Source organism: Tachysurus fulvidraco, chromosome 1 (genome assembly GCF_022655615.1).
Source record: "Tachysurus fulvidraco isolate hzauxx_2018 chromosome 1, HZAU_PFXX_2.0, whole genome shotgun sequence".
NCBI classification, from domain to species: Eukaryota; Metazoa; Chordata; class Actinopteri; order Siluriformes; family Bagridae; genus Tachysurus; species Tachysurus fulvidraco.
In genome coordinates this window covers 12,074,681-12,096,225 of record NC_062518.1, presented here as the reverse complement: position 1 = coordinate 12,096,225, position 21,545 = coordinate 12,074,681, and the positions used below count along the sequence as shown (strand labels likewise).

Sequence of the window (21,545 nt, the reverse complement as noted above, 5' to 3'; positions counted from 1 at the left end):
TCATCGCACAGGACAGTTTTTTCATAGCACGTACAGCCCTGTTTAAGATAACTATTACATTGGCATTAGGCTATGGTGACGTCACGTGTGTTTACAAACACGAACGAAGGGAGGTTTAGAGATGGACAAGCACAGGCGTGTGTTTACGTCATGGGGGCGGGGCTTCGTCAGCACGTACCAAGATGGCGGCAGCCACTGCTCTCAGTTTGGACAGTTTACCGTCCGAACCTTTGCTTTTGATTCTGTCGTTTCTTGACTTCAGAGATTTAGTCAGGTGAGCGATTATCGCCTTTCCAAGTTTGTGCATTCAGTCATGGTTCTATTCCAAGTTCCTTAAAGTACGTGGAAAGTTTTCGGCTAGCTGTCTTTCCTGCTGCAGAAGTAGCAGCTTAGCGTCTTATTTATATCTCTCAACACAAGGGTCAGGTTTTAGCAAGACAAAGTGTAATTGTTGGGTCTCGATGCGTATATATAGATGTATTAACGCCAGCACTGTGTATGTTAGCAGCAACACGTTCAGCTAAAACTCACAAGCTAAACTAGCTGTTTACTGTTCGGCTTCTTAACCAACCAACAAACCACCGTTTTCACATGTAAACAAACCGACTCACAAACGAGGAGCTGGAACAGTTCATGTTCGGGGCTCCAGAGTGTTAATTTTATTTCTTTTCTAGATATTTTCTCTCACTTATACTGATTTAGTAGCTGCTTTATGCCCCACACTTATTGTGTTGGGGCATGCCCCACACTTATTGTGTTGTTAGCTAGTTAGCCATTAAATTTTTTTTTTATTATTATTTTTATTATAGATTTTATTCAACTACAAACATTTAAGGCATATTTAACAATCATAATTCAGAGTTTCGTGTTGATATAGCACTCAAAGAAAGTCAGAACAAACAAAGGGAAAATAAATATATTCAATTAAAATAAAATAAAAAATAAATAAATAAATAAATAAAAAGGGGAACAACAAATCTTAATCTAAATCTAATAACAAGTCTCAATCTAACAACATATACGAGTCTAAAGCCGCAAGAAGTTTCAGGGCATTTCTGTCCATCATCCATTGAAGGGATTTTGCAAACAATTTCAAATCACCCTTCCATCCTGTGAAATGGGGTTTGACCCTTAAATACTTGCATCTGTGGATAAAGTGTTTTCCTACCATAATCAGGTTATATAACAAAAACTCTATATTTTTATCATTTATAAACACTCCAACTTTAATTGAGGTCATATTCAGAGGATGTATCAATATACCTTTAGCTTGTACCCAATTTTGAAATGAAAACCAAAATTCATTTACCAATTCACACTGAAAGAAGATATGCTCTACCGTATCAATGTCTTTCTCACAAAATCCACATGAAATGTTTTCCCAATTAAATCTCTCATGTAAAAAGGAGTTGGATGGATAAATGTCATTTAAGATTTTGAAGGTCACTTCTTTAGCCTTGGGGAGAATTGGGTATGATAAATATCGTTTCCTTATTTTTTTCGCTTTTTCCACACTAAAGTCTTGTAGAACATATTTTCTTTTCAGTTGATTAGGGTAATACTGCTTAGATAAGATATTTCTAATAAACATATTTGTAAACTGTCTGCTATTTAAATTAATACCTTCAATGCAAAGCGATCTCATTTCTGATTGAGTGTTAGAATATATTACAAACTGCTGAATCATTGTTATCAGGGAAGCTGGGATGGCCTTTATTACTTTATTGTATTCTCTAATTGGGTATTTGAAACTAAATTTATCACAAAACTCACTGTAACATAGCAAATTACCAGAATTATCCATCAAAAGACTTACTGCCCATATACCTTTTTCCATCCAAGTACCGAAAAACAATGATTTCCTATTACTCAGAATATATCTGTTGTTCCACAAAGGTGTATTGTGTGGTGTAAAGTTGTTTAAACATTAGTTTCCAGTACAGAAGAACTTGTTGGTGAAAATCAGATAATCTTACAGGTAATTTGTATACATCATAGTCACGACGCAAAAGAAGATCAATTCCACCCATCTTTTGAAAAATAGCATTTGGGATAGAAAACCAAAAAGCATCTTTGTGACAAATAAAGGACTTCAACCATTTCAATTTAAGTACACCATTCATCATAGAAAAATCTATGACATTCATGCCACCCTCTTCAATACTCTTAATCATGTCAGCTTTTCTAATGTAATGGCATTTATCCTTCCAAAAAAATTGGAAATTTATCTTGTTTAATAAATTGGACATATTATCAGATATTTCTAAAGAGAAGGCAGGGTAAATAGCTCTGGATATACTCTCCATCTTGGATAATAAAACCCTACCGAAAATTGTTATATCCCTTTGTAGCCAGGAATTCAATATTACTTTACATTTATCAATATTTCTAAGAATGTTTTCTTTTTCCCTTACTTCCTTGTGTCTGGTGACCGTGATGCCCAAATATCTGACTTCTGTTTTAACCTGTATATTCTCAATTGTGTGAGCTGGATGATCGTGTAAAGCAAGAATTTCACATTTTTTAATGTTCAATGTAACACCTGATGCTTTTGAGAACTGACTGATTGACTCCAACGCTGTGGAGATCTGCCTTTCATCTTTTAGAAATAGTCGTATCGTCTGCAAACTGACTTATGACAATGTGTTTTCCCATGATGTTTAAGCCAACAGATTTATTAATTTTAATCATGATAGACAGTAGTTCAGCAACCAATATGAATAATAAAGGCGAGCTGTTGCAGCCCTGTCTAATGCCCCTCTTAACTCCGAACCGTGAACATGTGCCATGTTCCAGAGATACACAGCTGTTCATATCCTTGTAAAGCAGACTAATTAAATTTGTAAATTTCTGTCCAAAACCAAAAAGATTTAAAGTTTCTACGATAAAGGGATGTTCTACCGAATCGAAAGCTTTGTAGAAATCTAAAAAAACAATGAAACCCTGATCTACAAACGTATGACTATAATCGATTAAATCTAAAACCAATCGTATGTTATTAAGAATAGATCTTCCTGCCAGGAAGCCAGATTGTGTTTCACTTATTATCTGGGGCAAGCCTTTTTTCATTCTAGCTGCAATCATTCCTGATAATAATTTATAATCCGTATTCAAAAGCGTAATGGGTCTTAAATTATCTAGCAATCTTTTGTCTTTGCCATGTTTGGGAATAAGTATTATTAAGCCCTGTTTCATGGTAGTCATTAATTCGTTCTTAGCTATGCATTCTTGAATTGCCTTAAATAACATTTGTCTGATATCTTTCCAAAAGAATCTATAAAATTCGGCTGTGAGCCCATCCGTACCTGGGGATTTATTCAACGATAATCTCAAGCTCACGTCATCCAATTCTTCAATTTTTAATTCTGACTCACAAAGTTCTTTAAATGATGATTCAAGGAACACAGGATAAGATGTTACTATCCTTTGTGCAGGCATTTCCAAGAGTTCATGAACAGAGAACCTGAAGAAATTTAGGAACGCATCATCAGTAGTGTACCTTTGGTTCCTAGGGTGTTTCGGCCTTTTACACTATACACCCTCCCCAGAGGCGGCCAGCGATAGGGTGATCAGTCCTACGCTTGCGTTCCATACCCAATTAATCATAGGAGTTGCCTTGTTGTTGATAGCCAACATCCCACGGGACTATGCATGGCAGGGGCGTCCTCCTCCCTGAGTCAAACATTCTTGACCGCATACCTCCTGATCCTCTCACTTCGGGGCCCAGCTGGGGTCTTTCCTCTTCATCCAGAGCCATTGACTGCTGCCTTCTGCCGCCTCCGATACAGCTCTGATTGCCGAACGCTGGCTCTGGCCCTTAATTCCCAGGTCTCTAAACAGTCTGGTCATAGATGTTGCCACAAAACCTCTGCAGCCCACCTCCACTGGTCGGACTTCTGTGTTCCAGCCATGATGCCGTGCTTCGGCAGCTAGATCGGCATAGCGCAGATGTTTTCGCTCATAGGCCTCATCTACCGAGTCCTCCCAGGGTACTGTGAGCTCAATAATGAAGACCTTCTTTAGCAAACAGGACCAGAGCACCATGTCAGGTCTTAGGGTGGTGGTTGCGATCTCCGGCGGAAACACAAGTTGCCGACCAATGTCAGATAGCATTTTCCAATCGTGGGCCAAGCGCAGCTGGTCTCGCTCTGATGGTGTAGAGCTGCTCTTCTGTGATTTTGCTCCTTCGCGGACAAAAGTCGTCCATAAGAGGTGTGCTGCTGGGGGTGGTAGGGAGTTAGTGGCAACTCGTTTGTCCTCCAGGGCAGACGCAAGGTTTTTTAAGACCTGGTTGTGACGCCAAGTGTAGCGTCCTTGGGTGAGGCTTGTTTTACACGCTGTGAGAGTGTGCCTGAGGTTAGCTGGCATGGAACAGAGGGCACATTCCGGATCTTCACCATACCATTGGTGAAGATTATCTGGTGTTGGAAGGACGTCATATGTTGCTCTGATGGAAAAGCTCAACCGCTTCCATGGCCCACAGTTCCTTCCAGCTGATCTTCCTCTTTTCCACACTGTCCCATCGAGTCCACTGTCCCTGTTTGCCAAGGGAGACTGCCTTAGCCCACCTTGCAGCCTCCTGCTGATGGCGTACTTCTTGCACTAGCATCATCCGCCGCTCTGGTGCAGTGGCCTTACTCCAGACAGCACGGCTAGTTAGCCCAAGGCCTCCTCTTCCTTGCTGGACATGCCCCACAATGTCAGCATGTCTGAGGGCTGCTATTGCCTCCTGGACTGCCTTTCCTGGCCTCCATTTGCGCCCGGTTGCCAAGGTCGGTGCATTATTGCTCACCACTGGGTCTCGAGATTCATTTAGTGTCATCTGGAGCCTGGTTTTTGCACACTTGAATTCCTCTGTTAGACTGGTGAGGGGCAGCTTGAGGACACCATCTCCATAGAGGCATATGGTGGTAAGGCATCGTGGAACTCCGAGCCACTTCTTTAGGTAGGCTGTGACTCCTCTTTCTATGTTCTCCACTATTGAGATTGGAACCTCATACACTACTAGGGGCCACAACACCCGGGGTAGGAGACCAAATTGCAGACACCAGGCCTTTAGATTTCCAGGTAGCTGGGTATTGTCGATGGACTGTAGGCTACTACTGATGTCTTTGCGCAGCTGTTGCACCTGGTCTTTATCCTTCAGGCTTGCATCATACCACCTTCCAAGGCTTTTTACTGGCTTCTCAGACACTGTTGGGATTTGGACATCTCCGATGAAGAATTTCAGATCAGAGAGTACTCCCTTCACAATCGAGATGCTGCGTGACTTGGATGGATTGATCTTCATACGGGCCCAGCGGATGTTCTCCTCGAGTTTTCTGAGCAGTCTCCTGGTGCATGGAACAGTGGTGGTCAGTGTTGTAATGTCGTCCATGTAGGCTCTGAGTGGAGGGAGGCGGAAACCAGAGTCGACTCGCTGTCCACCAGCAACCCATTTTGAGGATCTGATGATAACCTCCATTGCCATTATAAATGCCAACAGAGAAATGGTACATCCCGCCATTATACCTACGTTCAGGCACTGCCATGAGGTGGTGAACTTTGAAGTGGTGAAGCAGAACTGCAGATGCTGGAAGTACGCCTTCACCAGGGTTGTGATGGTGTCCGGTATGTGGAAAAATTTGAAGGCAGACCACAGGAGTTCATGGGGCACAGAGCCAAATGCATTGGCGAGGTCGAGGAAAACTACATGGAGATCCCTTTTCTCCATTTTGGCCTTTTGGATCTGGTGCCAGATCATGCTGGAATGTTCCAAGCAGCCAGAAAATCCTGATATTCCTGCCTTCTGTACGGATGTATCGACGTACGCATTCCTTTGCAGGAACACGGCCATCCTCTGGGCAATGACCCTGAAGAAGATTTTACCCTCAGCGTTCAATAAAGAGATTGGCCGGAATTGGCTGATGTTCACTGCATCCTTCTCCTTAGGGATCAGGACCCCGCCCGCCCTACGCCACACTTTGGGTATTATCTTCTTTTGCCAAGCTGTTCTCATGAGCCTCCAGAGGAACCTCAGGACGTCTGGTGCGTTCTTATACACTTTGTACGGGACTCCATTTGGCCCCGGGGGCTGATGCTGTTCTTGCCCGTCGAACTATGTCTTCCACCTCTTTCCATGTCGGAGGGCTGGTCTCAATATGATGTTCCGGGGGTTCTATGGGTGGGATATCTGATGGAATGGCCAGATGTTGATATCGTTTTGGGTCAAAGTTTGTTGTTCTCAGGTGCTCCTCTAGGTCTTTCTTTGTTGTTTTTAGAGCGCCACTTTTTTCCCTCGTGAAGAGTCTTTTGAGGAACTTGAAGGGGTCTTTATAGAACTATATAGTTCTAGTTTGCTCTTTCTTCCTTCTTCGTTTCCGTAGGTTCTCTGCTTTACGGAGGGATGCCAACCGGGTTTTGATGTAAACCTGAAGTGCCTCTATACCCTCCTTTTCCTCTCCCGAGGCCTTCTTCCACTGTTTCTTAAGCTGTCTCCTTTCTTGAACGAGGTGCTTGAGTTCTTGTTGCCTCCTGGAGACTGGTGGGGTTGGAACCTTTCTCCCGCCTTTTGCCTCTTGCACTCCAAAGCGTTCTGCCCCATACTCATAAATGATGTCCCCCATCCTCTCCAATTTCTTCTCCACTGTCCCTCGAAGTTTCTCGAGGGTCAAGGTAAGATCATTATTCACTGCTTCCCACAACTTCTTGTCACTGGCGCCAGGCCACTTCACATACGGTCTGTGCCCTGGTAGTCTCCTCTCGACTGCATGACTGGGAGGCTGGCTGAGTTCCTCTCCTGTTGTTAGTTCCACCTCAGTTGTTACTTCGGTGCTTGAGTTTACATCCTCCATGACAGTGGTACTGATGCACTGCAAACTATGGTTTGCGTCCAGTTGCTGTGCTTCATTCAACTGATTTGATCGCTTTCGCAGAAAGCGATCAATGCGAGGCCTCTGTCTCTCTATACTCAAACACCCCTTCTTCCCCTGGTGGATCCTCAGCCCATGATATGATGTAACTTTCCTCCAACCACAGACACATACCTGCATCTGTTTGTGGCCCGCTGTTGCAGCGTAACTTGTGACCATTGCTGTGGTGTTCTCTTGTGCTGTACTCTCATTACTCATAGTTGTTTCCAGTCCAGTCGTTACCATGTTGTCAATCAATGAGTCATCTTCCGCCCCCACTCTCGCAGACTCTAGTGGTATTCTCGTATGTTGCCTTTCTGTAGCTAAAGCGGGTGTTTCCAACATACTGCAAAGCATGGGAAACTACAGAAATGGGATGCTAGCCCATGACTGTCCCAATGGGGTCTGTTCCCTCCTGTCAGCCGTCTCTCCGTGCCGCCACAAGGACTTTCCCCTGTTGTCAGCTGATCTTTCTCAGTAGTCACTGGACAAGTCCAGATATTCAGATTCAAGGAACACGGGATAAGATGTTACTATCCTTTGTGCAAGCATTTCCAAGAGTTCATGAACAGAGAACCTGAAGAAATTTAGGAACGCATCATCAGTAGTGTACCTTTGGTTCCTAGGGTGTTTCGGCCTTTCACACTATACACCCTCCCCAGAGGCGGCCAGCGATAGGGTGATCAGTCCTACGCTTGCGTTCCATACCCAATTAATCATAGGAGTTGCCTTGTTGTTGATATGAAACATCGATGAAACAATGAACCATCAATCTTGGGTATGAAGTCTTCAATTTTATTCAGAAAATTTGAGGAATGTTGTTGGGAATATGCAGAAGTGTAGAGGTTGTTATAAAATGCAAAGACTGTCTTTTCAATGGTCTTAATATCCTTACACTCTGATCCATTTATCAGTAGGCTTGATATTGCTTTATTTTCCTGTCTTCTCTTCTCCAAATTGCTGAAGTACGAGGTGTTCTTTTCTCCTTGCTCCATCCACTTCGCTCGCGATCTCACAAACACACCTTGAGCTCTTTTGCAATACATATCATCTAATTTGGACTGCAATATCAATAGTTTGTTTTTACCTTCACTGTTTAATTCTGCCTTGTCACAGTACTTACTAATTTCTTGGAACAAGTTACTTTCTTCTCTTCTTTTTCTAAGGGCAATCTCCTTACTAAATTTTATGGAACTTTCTCTAATCCTATATTTTACAAATTCCCATTTACAGCAGAAACCATTCATAGACTCATTATTTTCAATTTCAATTATTATTTCTTTTATCTTTGTACAATATTCTTCATTTTTTAACAGATTAGCATTAAATTTCCAGTATCCTTTATTTTTCTTTATTCTATCAACTGGATTTAATTTCATTTCAATCAAGATATCTGAGGCAAGTTCTCCAAGCATGTAATCCACCAGCCAGTAGTCAATCCTAGATTTACAGGTATTATTTGGTTTGAACCAGGAATATGGTTTTACACCTGGATTTCGGAATCTCCAAATATCTCTTAGGTGATTTTTATTCATAAATTCCCCCATTGTATGGTTTAAGTGGTAAGTGTCAAATTTAGTCGGCCATCTATCTTCCCATTCGTCAGGTGTCATATTCCAGTCACCTCCCATTAAAACAAAGTCTGTAGGGTAAACTATTTTGAGTTCTGATAAAGTACTTGTAATTTCTTCAAGCATTTGTTTATTCTGGGCAACAGTTCTATGACCATACACATTAGTTAGTAAGAAAAAAACCCCATCAATTTTTAGAACCACCATTAGCCAATGACCTTGGTTATCTGACCTGTATGTAACTATATCACCTGGAAATCTATTAAAACAAACTGCAACACCAGCAGACTTGTTGGTCCCATGACTAAACAGTATTCGATCACCCCATTGATTAGACCAAAATTTAACATCCACTTCAGAAGAATGAGTTTCTTGTAGTAACAGACAATGTGACTTTCGCCCTTTACAAAATAAAAATAATGCTTTTCTTTTGACTAAATCTTTTAGACCCCTCACGTTTAATGAAGCAACTGAGACTGAACACTTGAACATTACTGAACAGGAGATATCACAAACTAAGAAACTAAAAAAAGAAAAAAGAAGAATATCAAGAACTTGGTTTAAAGCTTATTAACGCTGATTTGTAAATGCAACAATAGTCCCATGTCCACTTATCACACTCCTTCAGACCTCTAATATCAGTAGATCAAACCTTTCTTTCGTTCAACCAATTCGACGACCCTCTATGTATCCATGCGGTCCGCGGTAGTAGGCACGCTTTCCTTCCCGACGAGCCTGTTCAATCTGCGGCCACAGTTTTTTCCTTGCCTCTCTATCCCCTAGTGGTAGCATCTCGGCGAGGCGGACACCTTTCTCTCTGCACACCGGGGAATCCTTGCAGCGACGCCATAACTCCTCCTTGACAAGTCTTCGGACAAATAACACAACTACATGTCTATTCCTGTTGTCATCTTTTCGTCCGACTCTGTGCACAATATCAATCGCTTCTTCGAACTGTCGCTGTTCCATGTCAGGGGCGATCTCCTTGAACAGTCGTATGACGTCTGTTCTAATGTTTTCGTCCTTTTTTTCTGATAAACCTTTCAGTTTCAGACACCATCGCATCTGATATCTCTCCTGGTCCCTGATTCTCTCTTTAAGCTCTTGATTTTCTTTGCACAGACGTTCATTGCACTTTTCTAACTCGATGACTTTCCCTTTGCATTCCTTGACTTCTTCAGCATTGAACTGCACTGCTTTGGAGAGGCTAGCAATCATGCTGCTACTCTGCTTAGCTTGCTCTCGCAATTGCGTCAGTTGCTCATTAAAGTTCTTCTCTAAACTCTGAATGGCTTCCAGTATGGTCAGGTTAGATACCTCGTTTTCCTTTACAGTAGTTTTGCTCTTTTTTCCAGCCGGAATCTTGCTCGGAGTTAATGGCGTAGTCGAATCTTTTCTTTTACTAATTGTGTTAGCCTCCATATTGTAGTCATGGTCTGTAGACTGTTCGAACATCTTTGTGCTCATTGCAACTTGCTTTTTTGCACTGTCCCCTTCTTTAATTATCAGTCTAGCCGGTTTGATCACACTTTTTAATTGTTCGGAGCGTTTTCATCAGCAGATAATCGAATTTGGGACCATTTCTCTTCCGTCTCTGACGCGAGCGACTGTTCAACACGCCATCTTGCCCCGGACTCAACGGTATGCAGTTAGCCATTAAAATATACTACAGTATGTGGATTATATTTATTTACACACAACATGGTACATTTACAATTCTGCCATTTAGCAGACGCACTTATCCAGAGTGACTTACAATTTTATCTCAATTTATACAACTGAGCACTTGAGGGTTAAGGGCCTTGATCAGGGGCCCAACAGTGGCAGCTTGGTGGACCTGGGATTCGAACCCCTAACCTTCTGATAAGTAGCCCAACACCTTAATCTCATAGTACTGTAGTGTAGAGCTGTAAATCTCACAGTAAATTTCATACATTTTGTGTCCTATTTTGTCTACCATTTTTGCTGCCTATTATTACTATTATTTTTATTAATAATAATTTATGTATTAATTTATTTATTAGACTCTAGTGTAGATTTGGATGACGTAAAGATGTACAAGAGATGCTAATGGAACTGTCATACCACATTAAACAGCTGTTGTGGACTCAAAGTGCTGCACATTAGTCTCTTATTTACACGTTTGATGCACAAGACACACCCCGTTGTTTTAGTTTATACAGGCGTCAAAAGAGAAACCTGGCATAAGGAAAGTTTCAGTAGGACACAACCGTCCGAGGTCAAAGAACTTTGTTTGTATCCGTAGTTCTACAAATTAAGATGTCCTGCATTTTACAAAATCTTTACAGTAAATAAAGCAACACGATCGGTTTCAGTTAGTCGTCTGTATAACATATATAAGTCGTATTTAGTTATTTGATTTATAAATATAGACAGGTTCATATCCCACATGAAGCAGTGCTGGAGGGAATATGGTGAAGGGCTATAAGGAAACTCAATTAAACCGATCAATAAAAGTAATAACAGGCTACTAAAAATAAATCAAATCGAATTTTAGTTTAACCGTTGGAGTTCCAATGAAATAAAAATAAGGTTAACTTGTTTTTTAAATGTGCGCATTATTCAGTTGAAGGACAAATTGGTGAATTCTTCACTCACCAATCTAATCTGCTTTACTGCTATTTTAATACAGCGATACCACATGTAAAAGATTTATTGTTGTTACTTCTATTATTTAACATATTTTACCTGTGTAAGTATTAATGTTCCGAGCTTCATTTATGTCGTTTTTTTATTTACACACACTCCAGCCAGTGACATGATCTATGTCTTCTTGTCAGATTTGACTATATGCAATTTTGAGTGTAATTGCAACTTCTGTGCTGTTTTTGTCCATCACAGAGTTTTAATAGATTTATAGGTAAAGTTGTTGATTTAAAACTTAAAGGATTAAATCAATCTCGTTTAAAATGACTGCATTGTATTATATTGCATGGACTCTGAGTGTTCCTAACAAAACATATAATTAAAAGTTAAATAGTGAGACCTCCTTGTTTTTTTCTTTCCATGATCAGTTGCAGTCTTGTAAGTTGGCGTCTGAATGAGCTGACAGGTCACAACCCTTTATGGAAGAGGCTTTGCCTGAAGCACTGGCTTCTCTCTGAGTAAGTTCACCAACAACTCTACAACAAGCAGCTTCACTCACTCTAGTTTTTACTCTCTGTTAATGTGTATTTTAGCTCATTATGGTTATTGATGTCTAAGATGCTCTTTTCTCCTTTTTAGAGCTGATAAGGGTCAGAGAGGGCAGAGCTGGTGGGAATTGTTCCAAGACTTTTACGCTGATCTCGGTCGCTATATAGATTACTACAGCACACTGAAGAAAGCCTGGGATGATCTGAAGTCCTATCTGGGCCAAAAATGTCCACGAATGATTGCCTCTCTTAAAGGTGCATCCTCTCGCTTTGATTTTGTTTTTCTTTACTGAAGTCTATACTGTTATAAGCATAAGAGCAACTTACTACATCAGATGTCCACAAATTCTAGGAAATGATCATAGTTAAGATGAAATTGTAAACCAGTTGTGATCTCAGCTCAATAAAAACAAATAGAAACACACAAACACAATAATAACGAATATGTTTGTCTTATTTTCGGTCAATAGAGGGCGCAAAAGAGGAAGAACTGGATGCTATTGAAGCCCAAATCGGCTGCAAGCTCCCCAACGACTACCGCTGTTCCTACAGGATACATAATGGGCAGAAGTTGGTGGTACCTGGGTGAGACATCCCCTACTGGGAAATACAACACTTACAATTACTACTTTGCCTTTGAAAGCTTTTACACAATGTATATAATCATTTCACATGTACAGTGGTAGAAATTTGTCTCTTTAAGAAGTCACTATTAACACTTAAACAAAGTGCTTATTCATGAGCCCAAGCAGCCACTCACACTTTATCCGAGTTTATCTCCGAGCTCTACAGAGTGCTATAAAGGGTTCTTGAGTTTCGCATGAAAAGAATACATGATTTATTCATCGTCAGAGAGCAAAGAAAAGAGTAAAAGAGCTTGGTTAACATAGATCCTCCTAATTATTATATAAAGTGGGCTTTTCAATGGTCTTCTTTTCACATCCCATAATAGTTGTTTTTCTCTCTTACTTATCTGTCAAGAAAAAGGAATTTGTAACTAAGATTTTATTGCTTGTATCGCTGCTATGTACTAAGAATATGAAGCAAGTCTCTTTACACACACACACACACTTGTTCTCATGTGAGGATAATGCATTTAAACAGATATAGTTCACGTCGTGTAAGAGATACATATGTTTATAAAAGCCACAATATTTCTTCCTTTTTAAAATAGTTTCTCACAACAAGTATAAATGTTAATAAAATAATAAAGCAATATAAACCTGAATTCTTATGCTGCCTGAGATAGAAAGTACAACTGCTCCTCTACATCATCAGGGAATTAAGGATCCCCAGGATAGGGGAAAAAAACGGGATACTCCACATTATTTTAAGGATCATGGAGAGCATGGGTAAGATGTAGGTGTTTTTCTTCTGCTCTACTCCTCATTTAGACCCTCTTTATTGGTGCAGGAAGAGTTTTTTTTTTTTTTTTTAACCAGTGAACACACACACACTCAACATTGTGTTCTTCTGATATTATATTATAAATTAAGTGGTTTTTAGTTTGCTAGATGGATCCTTCTAACTGCAGGGATCTTAATGGGATAGAGGCAGTTAGTTGCATGAGGAGTCCAGACATCACTTCCAGTGGACTTTGACCTGTAATATACATGAGTACTAGTGGGTGGACCTGCACCCTGTTGAGGCCTGTGTGAGCCAACATTTTGGAAAATTTTATCTGCCCTGTGTGTTTGAACTTTTCCACTAATCCCAGCAGAATGGGGATGGTGAGCAAATGTTGTTTCAGATCTAAATTTAACACGAGTATATATTGTAAGTATGTATTGGAAAGTGTGTAATGACTATTACAAAGTGTGTATCATTGGCAGATAACATTATACTGAGGATTCCTTATCTAGGACTCACTTCTCTATCCAGTATATCTATATCCACTGTTACAGTTTCCTTGTTCTTACATTCATGATATTTTGAGAATGCGTCAACAATCTCTAAGGAGTAACCGTAACCTTGAGCAGTTGTCAGTTCAAGGAAATTCGTCATTAAATGTTCAAAGGGTGCATCAGGGGTGTGTGTGGGTGTGGGTGTGTGTGTGTGTGGGTGTTTGGGTGGGGAGTGAAGTCTACAAATTGTTATGCACCTTCTCATTGTTCTCTTGTAAGCACGAAAGGTATTTGTTATGTAACTCATTAATCCTGCATGAGTTTTAATAGAATGTCCTGTGCTATGATATGAGTCACACACATAAGGATGAAAAAAATAGGTTTACAGTTTTTTCAGTTTGTTCAATACTGAAACCACATTTTCAAAACTCTTCACACAGTCAGCAAAACAGAAGTCAGTGCAGACCAAACTGTGAACCATTTTTCATTGCTTTCAGACAAAATGCATCCAGTGACCACACTTTTTAAAATTCAGGAACTCTTTTCACATTCGTATTCCACAACATGCAAAATACGGTATTTTCAGCACATTTTTCTAATGCTAACACAGGATTCAAAATGATTAAAAACACATTCAAAAACAGAATCATGGCAAATTCCTAGCATTTATGCAGTAATTATCTTATATTATCAATTTTATAGCCAAAATTTAAAAAAAAAAATTTAATTGCAATTAAAAAAAAAAAAAAACAGTAATAGATTTACTGTAGGATCCAAAGGTTGCCCACGAGAGGAGGGACAGGCAGAATCTGTTCTGATGTGCAAGAAATTGCCATTGTGGATATGGTATTTGCCAACAATGCAATAAAACTCTGGGAAATTCGGGTAAGATTGCTGGCAGACAATGACACTTTTGAAAATATGAATATGGTTAGCACAACAACAATTGCCAGAGTCCTAGAGAAACATAAAATAAGGATGAAGCAACTGTAAACTGTACCCTTTGAGAGAAACAGTAAATGTGTGAAAGAGCTCCAGTATCAATATGTCCAGGTAAGATGTCTGTTCAGTAACCAAACAGGATACATACACACTGATGCATAATGTCAATTACTGTGAAACTGTCTGCAATTTAGAGGGTGATGGAGATGGAAGCCAGACGAACTCCACATACTTTTATCTTTGTGGATGAAGCTGGATTCAACCTGGCAAAAACACAGCACAGGGGAAGAAATGTAATGGGACAAAGAGTGACTGTGGAGGTCCCAGGCCAAAGGGGAGCTAACATCACGATGTGTGCAGCAATGTCCAATGAAGGTTTGCTGTTACACAAACCCACTCATTGGCCCCTACAATACAGAGAGGCTCATTTTATTTCTAAATGACCTACATATTCCACTTGTGCCAGCAGAGGAGAGAAGCCAAAGGGCATCAAACTCCCCTTCCTTCATTGTTGTGTGGGATAATGTGGCATTCCACCACTCTGCTGCAGTCACAGAGTGGTTTGTGGCATATCCCAGGATGTCAGTATTATACCTGCCTCCATACTCCCTGTTCTTATACCCCATAGAGGAGTTTTTATCTGCGTAAGGTGGAAGATGATGTTGATGAGAACTTGTGGCCAAATGCAAGAGAGAGCAGAATAGAACATCACAGTAATTTACTATAATGAACAACTACACATGTTACAGTAATGTGCAGAATGTATTTTATTTATCCTCATTAATGTACCTTTATCAGTGCAGCCCTCTTTCCCTCTTTTTTAACCTTTTGGTTATAATTTTCAAGTATTATATTCATGAAAGAAATTTTGATTAATTTCTGATTCATTCGTGTCACAAATGCTTTCAATAAAGTGAGATTGTGTTACAGTATTTTATATGAAAAACTGATTTATGTGGACGCTGATTTATGTTCAACGCTACCTGTTGTCAGTGTATTTTAGGTCAGTGTGTTGTGAATGAAATGTGTGTTTTCTGAATAATTGTTGCCAGTGTCTGTTGGTCTAAGTGAGTTTTGTAGGTGAGATTTACTGTTTGGCCAACATTCATGCTGGTAATGCTGACTGTGTGAAGAGTTTTGCAAATGTGGTTTTGAAAAATGCTTGTTAGCAACTGAAAAAACTGTAAGAAGAAGAAGAGAAACCACTGAATTCAGGATGGATGTCATGGGTTTGTCAGAAAGTAACAAGACCTTTGGGTCATGCAACAAAGTGTGTAATTGCTGTCAGCGAAAATTGCTGTTGTGAGTCTTATTTCCAGCTTAAATACAGGCTCTATTGAGAGCAAAACATTCAGCAGAAGTCTGCAAGGGGAAGCGGGGGCAGAGGTGGCGTGATGTATATATATGGGATGTTGATATGAATCTCTCTTATGCAAGATTTAGGTGCAAACTCCAACCTCTGCGAGAACATACAAGGTGCATGGCCATGTATAACAGGATCAAGACAATTGGAATAATAAGAAACATGCTTACATTTATTACCGTAAGCATGTGTCAAATGTATCAAACTCCAGACATAAGACCATTTTTTTCATGTACTCACAAACAATTTAGGGTAATAAAGTGAGTAGTCAGAAGTGCCCAGATCGGTCAAAACCAACGTGACAGTAAGGGAGAAATTTTAGCATAATCAGGGATCTATGCATGGCAATAATTTATAATAAAGAGCTGGTTTTCTCTGTGCAGGGATTTGGAAGAGCAGAGAGAGATAAAATTTTCTTAGAATCAGTTTTACAGCCCTAGTTCAGACCCATGTTTTTTTAAGCGCACTTGACAGAAACTTGTATCAGCTCTAGTCTGTGACGTGAATATTTAGGCCATTTCTGCCTGAAAGATTAGTAAAGCCTGAGCATCCTGACAACAGGCTGAAGATGAAAATGATCATTTTACTGCCTGAAAGTGCAACAATGGACTCCAAAGTGCAACAAACCTGTTGTCTAGATGCACTGGAAATGTGAAGAATACATTGGCCAAATCAGTGACTGAGGAAAATTGGGAAGTTTGTGAAATTTCAGAGAGTATTGTCACAGGAGAGGGAACAATGGGATTGGAAGGACAGACACTTCTAATAACCATCGTTATCCGTGTACAACAGTGAGTAGAAGGGTAAAAATGGGGGGATGTGTGCAGGGTGAAATTACAGCCTTCTTTATTAAGAAGGCGATGGTTTCCCTCGGACCGTGTTCTGCTTCAGAAGATGGAGGATTCTGCAGGGTTTGAACATTTTTCAACAGGAATTTCTAAACTTCTAAAAAGAGTAAGGAATCACTTTGTTTGAGATGGTGGGAAACTAAAGGCACTTTTCAATATCCATTTTCTACTTTCTAGAACACGTTTCATCTAATTTTTCTCCCAGTTGATGCAGGTGGGGTTTTTTTGGGTTTTTTTTTTTGGCATTTCAGCATTAAACCTTGTTTCAGAACCTGTCCCAAGTGACCAGTTATACTTTGTCCTTACTTTGTGACATAGAGGATGAAGGACGCCCAGTGAGGCACGACTTACTGCAACTGCTTCCACTCTATCCAAAATCTTGGTTATGACTTTAGCCCATTCACTTTTGGACTCCTGTGTTCCTCCATTACCACCATCCTTTTTCCTCCAACAATTAGTGAACTGGAGCAGCTGCAATTCACTTGGCAGCATGGAGTTGTGTATAATCCCAAAGCAGAGAAAGACTCACCGCAGCATCAAACACCTCTCTTTTGCATTTATAATTCCTGCAGCCACAGTAGTAATTGGTTTTCCTAAAGTGACTTTTTATTTATTTATTTCCTCCTCAACACTTCCCCAGAAAAAGGGAAGCATTTTTTTTTATAGAATGAATTTCAAAATATATTAACTGACCGATGTGTCACAGAAATTCGTGTCTAGAATGATATTAGATTTTTTTTTACAAGGCAAGAAGTATCACCTTATACAGCAGGAGTTAAATGTCTGTAGCATAAGTCTGATAATGTTGTGCTCTTCCCCCAGGTTAATGGGCAGTATGGCCTTGTCCAATCACTATCGCTCAGAGGACCTGTTGGACATCGAGACAGCAGCAGGGGGGTTTCAGCAGAGGAAGGGCATGAGGCAGTGCCTCCCCCTCACCTTCTGTTTTCACACTGGACTGAGCCAATACATGGCCTTAGAAAACATAGAGGGACGCACACGCAGCGAGATCTTCTACCATTGTCCGGTTAGAATGCTCTCTCTATCTTTAGCAGTTCCCTAGAATGTACGAGTAACAAACTGTATGACCAAAGTCTGCTTTTGTTTTTGTTTTTTTAGCAAATTTTCAAGTTTTATTTTTATTCTCAGCAAATGCAATAAACTGATACTGTGACATTATAAACCCTCTCACCTGATCTACAGGTTGATCTCCCACTCTACTTTTCCATCAGTTATAAGATAAGATCAGTAATAAGTTCCAATGGTATTAAGCCTTCTACATTAGATACAAGTTCTCTCCCCTTTGTTGAGGAGAGCATCTCAATCTTTTTTGGGACCGAGCCCTGGCCTCGGACTTACCCACGGCAGCTATTTGTAAATAAGCTTCACTATAGTACACGTGCTGCTTAACTACAAAGTCTACATCTATGAAGGCTTCTTGATTATTATGTTACCAAATTAGTAACAAGAGAAGCTCAAGTTTGTTCACTGTGAAATTGTGGTGCACTTCATTATTAAAGACGTCTCCTTTTTTTTGGTCTGGTTTTAGGATCAACTAGCACAAGATCCATCTGCTATTGATATGTTCATCACAGGTAGGGCACTGATATTGGGTGTGTACAGGAAAAATGTAGTGTTTTGATTGCTTTCACATGTCTGTTAAACCAGAACTGTGTTAAAACACAAGGTTTTTGCCAGATTATATTATCCAAGTTTATTAATCTTGTGTTGCTTTCTCATGTTGACACTCTCCAAGGGTCCAGCTTTACTGAATGGTTTACCTCATATGTTCAAAACGTAGTGACTGGAGAATACCCGATCATCCGGGACCAAATATTCAGGTGTGTGTTTGTGCATGTGTGTATGTCTACAGATGATTTTGTGAGTGCGAGTGTGTGTAGGTGTGTGCGCACATGTGTGTCAGTGTGTGGGTAATTTGGGGGGGGGGATGTTCACAAAATTATAAATAGAACATTAATGGTCGAGCTGAAATATTCTGGGACATTGCACAGACATCATTATAACTAGTGAAATAACTTATCGATTTCAGATTTAGAGATCCAATCAAAAGCAATAGATTTTTTTCTGAATTATTGTTAATCTTCTTCACTCATTTGAAAGAACGTTAGCGGTAGATATACAAAATGATAGAACAGTAAACATCGTAGTGGAAAAGAAAAGTATAAAAGACATTTTGAGGGCTAGCTGTCAGAAATGATTAGGAATGATTAGGATTAGTGCTTTGAATGACTTCAGCCCATCTGCTGCTGCAGGACATCACTAGTTTCTCACACTGCTCTGGCGGGATCTTGGTCCACTCTGCTTCCATTCTCTTTCCGACCTGTAGTGGGTTTTTATTAGCAATTCTCAATAACTTTAACAACAACAATTTTCCAGAGGTTTTCAATCAGGTTTATATCAGGACTTTGGGTTGTTCATGTCATTATCTCAATGTTCCTAGCTTCAAGGAACTGCTTTACCTATTGTGCAGTGTGACGGAGGCATTGTCTTCTATGAAAGTTGCAGGCTGATTGGGAGATGCTTGCAGGGAAGGAAAAGGGAAGGTTCTGATAAACATTTGCATTCATCCTGTCATGTTCCATGTAGCTGTATAAGAAGCCTGAATCCAGCTGCTGAAATCATCCATGAACCTTCATCCAACACCTTTCACTGATTTCTTTAAACGCTTTGGGTTCAGTCTTTCCCCAGTTTGACACCGAATATAAGGTTTTCCATCTGACTCAAATAAATTAATATTGAGCTCATCACTCAAGTGAACTTTGTACCAGTTGTTCTGTACACAACATGCTGAAAAATGTCATGGTGTAGGGATGTTTTCTACAGCAGGAGTTGGTCTCCTAGGCTTCCCTATGCAAAACGGGTATTAGATCAGAGGTATACACGCACTTAATATCCCTTTCCATTCTGAGCTAGGAAGAAAAGAAGCAAGTGATTTTTTTCTGATTGCTCTTGATTTTGGGTTTCTTGCTCATGGAAACAAATATTGAGTTAGAAGCATATTTGGCTGATCGTGTTTTTTTGTAAGATCCAAGTCTGAAACACATGATTGAAGCAAGCAGCTTTTGGACTGAAAAATCCTAATCCTGATACCAAGATGCTATTCCATTTCCAAACACGAAGATGTCAGCAATGCCGTTGGATTTGGGCTTCTTTCTGACACCAACTAAACGGCCCAATTCTAAAGCTCTGAAACTCCTTCATTGTTCCTTACGAGTGAAACTTACTCTGACTTCAACACTGATGTGTCTTTAAATAAAAAAGTAAATAATAAATAAGTGTTTTTTTTTTTATTTGTTTGATGTTTGTATAGGTACGTCCATGATAAGAAGTGTGTGGCCACAACTGATAACATAACCGTCTCAGTCTCCACCTCTTTCCTTCCTGAGCTCAGCTCCGTCCACCCACCACACTTCTTCTTCACATACAGAATCAGGTGAAACACAAAACACTCCCCGTCTTCTGAATACATTTCTGAATGTTCTGTTTGGCTTAACCGGAAAGTTTAAATCTGTCTTTTACAATCTGTGCCTCTTGAAGCTGTAACAGGCTTTATAGAGTTTGTGAAGCAATGAAATTCAATACCAAAAAAAATACAAAAGAAGGCTATAATGAGTACAAAAGGCTACACAAAATGCATCAGCAAGACATATAGTGTCTCATTATACATTTATTATATTAGCCCATTATACATATATTTATAAGGGATTATACATATATTTATTTTTTATCCTTATTTCTTCTTCTTCTTAATATTATTATATATTTATTTCTTTTTTTTTTCTTCTCTCTCTTTTCTGTTGGGAATGGGAATTGTTAAAAGTGCTGTACACATAAATTGAATTTTATGTTCTACTTCCAGTTTTTTTTTTCCTGCTACTAAAAAGAAAACCCTGTATTTATCGCTTGAGGTTGATGAACAGTGAAGTGAACAGAATTGGAGGCTTTTCACACACTGTGTGAACTGTGGCTGTGTACTTAAGGTCCATGTCCTGTTGGAAAGTCTCCCGTCTCATGACTGGAACAGGATTTTGCTTGGCTTCTTGACACTGACTTTTGGCAGGCAAACACAAACATTCAAATTGGACGCATTCAAATAGGATAAAGTTTAAATTATTTGCATACTGCTTTGGACTGCAAAGATATCAAAAGCATCCTTTCTGCAGACCCATTTCACATAGGATGTCCGCTGATTTCACATTTTTCTGAGTAAACCCGGTGTGTTTATTAAAACCACAGTAAATCAGCAGATTCTGAGATATTCAAACCAGCTCTGACGCAACATCTGCATCTGTGTAAGTTTTCTTTTGCTTCTCATTTTATTGCTGAAACCTAATCAGCTGATTAGATAACGTCACACATGAGCAGGTGTACAGATGGTCCTATTAAATTCATTGGTGATTGGAGTTTATCTACTGCTTCATTTATTATAAGCACAGGACATCATTGCTGACTCTTCTGTCACTTTGAGGATTTTTTAAATACTAACAAGTTTGACCCCTGTGTTACAGCGGATATCTTAGAATACCAATATAAATTGCTGCATTGCAGAAAGATCAAATTGCGCACATGTGAAACCTTTCGAGACTAATACAAATCAGTAATAATATACAATATATGAGTCATAAACTTAATGGGAAATGTTCAGACTTGAGCATTCACAATGAGGATTTAATACCACAATAGTGAGTCCAAGATTAAAATACACCAATTTGACACCTTTAGTTCATTAACACTATCAGCATTTTACAGTCAACTAAAAGGATAAAGGGGAAATAGATCCTTAATGTGAGACTTTTTTCAAATTCTTTGGATAATAATTAGAATTTTTTTCTTGCACTGTAAATGTGACAAACGAATACGTGCCATTTCGTAGGGGAAGGATTGTATTTCTTGTTTATTTTTTTGAGGGGA

At 39.6% G+C, this 21,545-nt stretch overlaps 1 protein-coding gene across 1 annotated transcript in view; it reads left to right on the top strand.

Annotated features, from left to right (window-relative positions):
• The first annotated feature begins 120 nt into the window (after window positions 1-120).
• Window positions 121-21,545, top strand: part of fbxo3 (F-box protein 3) — a 23,723-nt gene continuing 2,298 nt past the window's right edge. Inside the window, exons 1-8 of the mRNA XM_027133020.2 lie at window positions 121-274; window positions 11,497-11,586; window positions 11,708-11,871; window positions 12,087-12,201; window positions 17,436-17,640; window positions 18,163-18,208; window positions 18,370-18,454; window positions 19,945-20,067. Of these exons, the coding sequence (XP_026988821.1) occupies window positions 183-274; window positions 11,497-11,586; window positions 11,708-11,871; window positions 12,087-12,201; window positions 17,436-17,640; window positions 18,163-18,208; window positions 18,370-18,454; window positions 19,945-20,067 (920 nt within the window). The 5' untranslated portion in view covers window positions 121-182. The remainder of the gene's footprint in view (window positions 275-11,496; window positions 11,587-11,707; window positions 11,872-12,086; window positions 12,202-17,435; window positions 17,641-18,162; window positions 18,209-18,369; window positions 18,455-19,944; window positions 20,068-21,545) is intronic.